This window comes from Oryzias melastigma, unplaced genomic scaffold, assembly GCF_002922805.2.
Source record: "Oryzias melastigma strain HK-1 unplaced genomic scaffold, ASM292280v2 sc00380, whole genome shotgun sequence".
Taxonomy (NCBI): domain Eukaryota; kingdom Metazoa; phylum Chordata; class Actinopteri; order Beloniformes; family Adrianichthyidae; genus Oryzias; species Oryzias melastigma.
In genome coordinates this window covers 16,144-19,765 of record NW_023416977.1, presented here as the reverse complement: position 1 = coordinate 19,765, position 3,622 = coordinate 16,144, and the positions used below count along the sequence as shown (strand labels likewise).

Sequence of the window (3,622 nt, the reverse complement as noted above, 5' to 3'; positions counted from 1 at the left end):
TCACATAGATGATAAACTATGTAGGTTTTTACATCCTGTTGACCTGAATACGTCTTGTTTGATCAACTCTACCTCCAGAATGAACAGATTTTATATACAAAGAAAAACTTTGGTAAAAGGTTTGATCTTTTATGAGTTAAAAGCACATATTATCTTATGCTGAACAACATTGGTTACCAGCTGCTCAGAGCTGCACTGAGATGATCCTGTTTGGAACAGAGCAGCTTTTATTTTGAAAATACGTTAATTCAGCTTCTGTCAAATGTTTAAAAAAAGATCACATTTTGCGAGATGCTAAGTTATTTTTATATTTTTGCTTTTGTTCGTGCCAAAAAATACACATAATTCATGTTTATTATTAAAAACAGAAGGACGTGAATGCAAATCCAATTTTTTTTAACACTAAAGTAAAACTTTGCAGCTTCTATGTTTTGATCAGTAGAAAACGAGCCCAAATGCCTCTTACTGTTAAAGGTTGCGACCCCTGGACTAGGGAGTAGGGAGGGAATTGGAATGGCCTATTTTCCAAATCTCTCTGCTTGGAGGGATACATAGGGGTAGGGAAGGAATTTGGATTCAGCTTTTGAAGGGGAAGAAGTTTCATTTACCTCCAAATAACATGGCGTCCACCCTCCGTCTGACCTGCAGACTCTTCTCTCTCTCCTTCTTCAATCGCTTCTCCCGCTCTCTCTTTCGCTCCTCTTCCTGCTCTCCTTCCAGCATCACCATCAGAGCCTTCTCCTCTGCAGAGTAGAGCGTTCCCCTCCTCTTCATCACTCTCCTCAGCTGCTCCAGGCTGCAGCTGAATAACTCGTCACACTGCTGCTCAGTGCTGATACCTGACACACACACACACTACAAGTTCATCTCAACACCAACTTCAATTGAAGTTCCTTTCCCTGGAATCACCTTTCCTGTATGCTGCTTCCTTTCTGAGCTTGCGGAGCTTCTCTAGAGATCTCAGGATGTCTGTCATTCTCTTCACATCTGCCTGCTTCTTCTTCACCTCACACAGGACAGTGTCTGCTGCCAGCTTCAGTTCCTGCTCCTGAGGAGACGTGAGACAATACTCTTCAGGAATTGTCCAAAGGGATCTCTCAGGTGGAGCAGTCTTACCTTCTTCTTCTCCTCTCCCTGTTGGATTTGCCTCAGCCTCCACTCATCTATCCCGGCCTCCTTCCGGCTGCTGCTCTCCTCGGCCTGCTTCCACTCCAGCTTCTGCAGGTTCCTGGCCTTCCGGAGCCGGACTCTTCTCTGCGACACCCGGAACACGTTGGCTTTCATTCTGGTCAGGTTTTCTGGGTCTCTGAGGAGAGTCATGTTCTCCTGCAGCTCTCTCTTCACCCCCAGAGCCGCTGGGTAGGAGTCCGTCCACCCGCCTTCACCCTGCAGGCGGAGACAGAGCTGCTCCAGCCGCGACACGAGCGCAGCTGCCCCGTAAAGGACTCCTTTAAGCTCCGGCAGGGGGAACCGACACTCCCGACGGAACCGTGGACCGCTCGGCCTTTTCCTTCTGTCCTGCAGAAACCGGCGGATCCAGTCCCGGTCTCGCCTCTTCTGCTGAGCCTCCTCATCCTCTGCCGGGGTTTCGCTGCCGCCGTCCCAGCCCCGCGGGGGAGCAGCGACCGGAGGGCTGCCGTCGAACCAGGGAGGAGCGGCGCCGAACCGCGGAGGAAAAGCCAGAAACGGAGAGGCTCCAGAGCCGCTGCACAGCGAGCTCGGGGCGGCGGGAGACGCGCCTGTCGGGGGTGGTCCGAGAGGAGGGCTCGCAAAGGCAGGTGGGGGTATGGAGGAGTCGAATGCAAAGGGAGGGGGTAAACATGTGCCCCCGAAATATGCTCCCGGAGGAGGAGCGTGGAACCAGCGAGGGAGTCCGTATTCTTCAGCGTCGTGAGGCGGAGGAGGATCTGCTGCGACGCTGCAGCTGGACTGTCGCGCCGTCGGGTACCGAGTCTGATGCGGATACCTGCCGTCCATGCTGCCGGCACGGAACGGAACGGCGGTGGTTCATCCAATAGTAGAGCTCCTCGAAAAACAGATCACCCATTCAGCCATTTTCCTTCTTCTTCTTCTTCTTCTTCTTCTTCTTCTTCTTCTTCTTCTTCTTCTTCTTCTTCTTCTTGTGTGGTTTAATGGCGGTTGGCGGTCAGCTTTAAGGTGCATTTCCGCCACCTACTGGTATGGAGTGTGGATCAGAATTCCAACCCACTAATTCCCTTATATTTTATGTATCAATTTTGTCTGCTTCAAGAAATAAATTAAAAAAGGGTTACCGCTAGTGTTCCTCAAAATTTCTTATTCCCCATCTTATTCCTTTCTCTCCCAGACGTCTTTCCAGCCACTGTCTCTGAACAGAGAACTTCCCACAGACCATCAACACGTGCTCTATAGTTTCTTGTGCAACACAAAAGTCACATTTACCAGTTGTATGTTTCCCAATCTTAAAGAGATCATAATTTAGTTGTGTATGACCAAACCTAAGTCTTGACACAATTCTACTCTCCAATCTATTGCGTCCGACGTACCCCATCTCCCCAACAGCCCTCTGGATCCTGTAATACCACCTTCCTTTAGTATCACCCTCCCATCTTTCCTGCCATGTGTGAAAGATTTTCCCCTTCACCAGACTTTTCACCTCTGCTTTGCTAATAGCAACATGTACATCTACACAAGGCTTCTCAGCTGCTTGTTTTGCGGTCCTGTCCGCTAATTCATTGCCTGAAATTCCTATGTGTGCCGGTATCCACATAAACACAACAGAGAGACCCGCTGATTGTATTTTGAATAATGTCTGTTCTATTTCTAGTAAAACATCTGGTCTGCTTTCAGAAAAACTGCTTTTAATACTCATCAATGCTGCGCTGGAATCTGAGCATATAAGGCTCTTGAGTGGCCTGACCTCCTCAACCCACTGTAGAGACAATAATATAGCTATCAGCTCGGCAGTGTAAACAGAAATATTTTGACTAAGTTTTTTCCTAACAAGGATTTTGTATACAGGGATAACATAAGCTGAACCTACTTCTCCCGTAGGACTCTGACGCATCGCTGTATATTTTAACATATCCAATATATTCATTTATATAGCCCTGTATCACAGATGGACTATAGGATTTCCCTCTAACGTTTAACTGGGAGAGGTCTACAAAACTCTCCATTATCAACCAAGGAGGAACCACTGGCAAAGGCACCGTGGGGCTTATTGCAATATCGCTAATCCCCATTTCCCGTGTTTTCTGCCCTATTACCCACCCAAAACTCTTGATACCTCTCCTATGTGACTCCCATATTTCCTGCAATTCAGAGTTGGGTGATCCAGGTTATGCCCTTTTAGATTTGCCCAATAATGCAAGTCGAGTTGTAGCCTCCTCAAGTCCAAAGGTAGTTCTGCCATTTCAATCTGAAGCGCAGCCGTCGGGGTCGTCTTGAATGCACCAGTTGCAATCCTCAGAGCCTCAAACTGGACCCTATCTAGTTTGCTAAGACAGGATTGCGAAGCAGCACCATATACAACACTGCCATAGTCCAAAGTCGCTCTGATAAGTCCTGTGTAGATTCTTTTCAATGATAGTCTATCCGAACCCCAATCCCTTCCTACTAAGCATCTCATCATATTCAGTAC

The 3,622-nt window shown here is 47.9% G+C and overlaps 1 protein-coding gene across 1 annotated transcript in view; it reads right to left on the bottom strand.

Annotated features, from left to right (window-relative positions):
• Positions 1 to 2,118, bottom strand: part of pdcd7 (programmed cell death 7) — a 10,138-nt gene extending 8,020 nt beyond the window's left edge. The window contains exons 1-3 of the mRNA XM_024263569.2: positions 1,117 to 2,118; positions 910 to 1,048; positions 609 to 839 (exon numbers count right to left, since the gene is read on the bottom strand). Of these exons, the coding sequence (XP_024119337.1) occupies positions 609 to 839; positions 910 to 1,048; positions 1,117 to 1,977 (1,231 nt within the window). The 5' untranslated portion in view covers positions 1,978 to 2,118. The remainder of the gene's footprint in view (positions 1 to 608; positions 840 to 909; positions 1,049 to 1,116) is intronic.
• Positions 2,119 to 3,622: the final 1,504 nt, after the last annotated feature.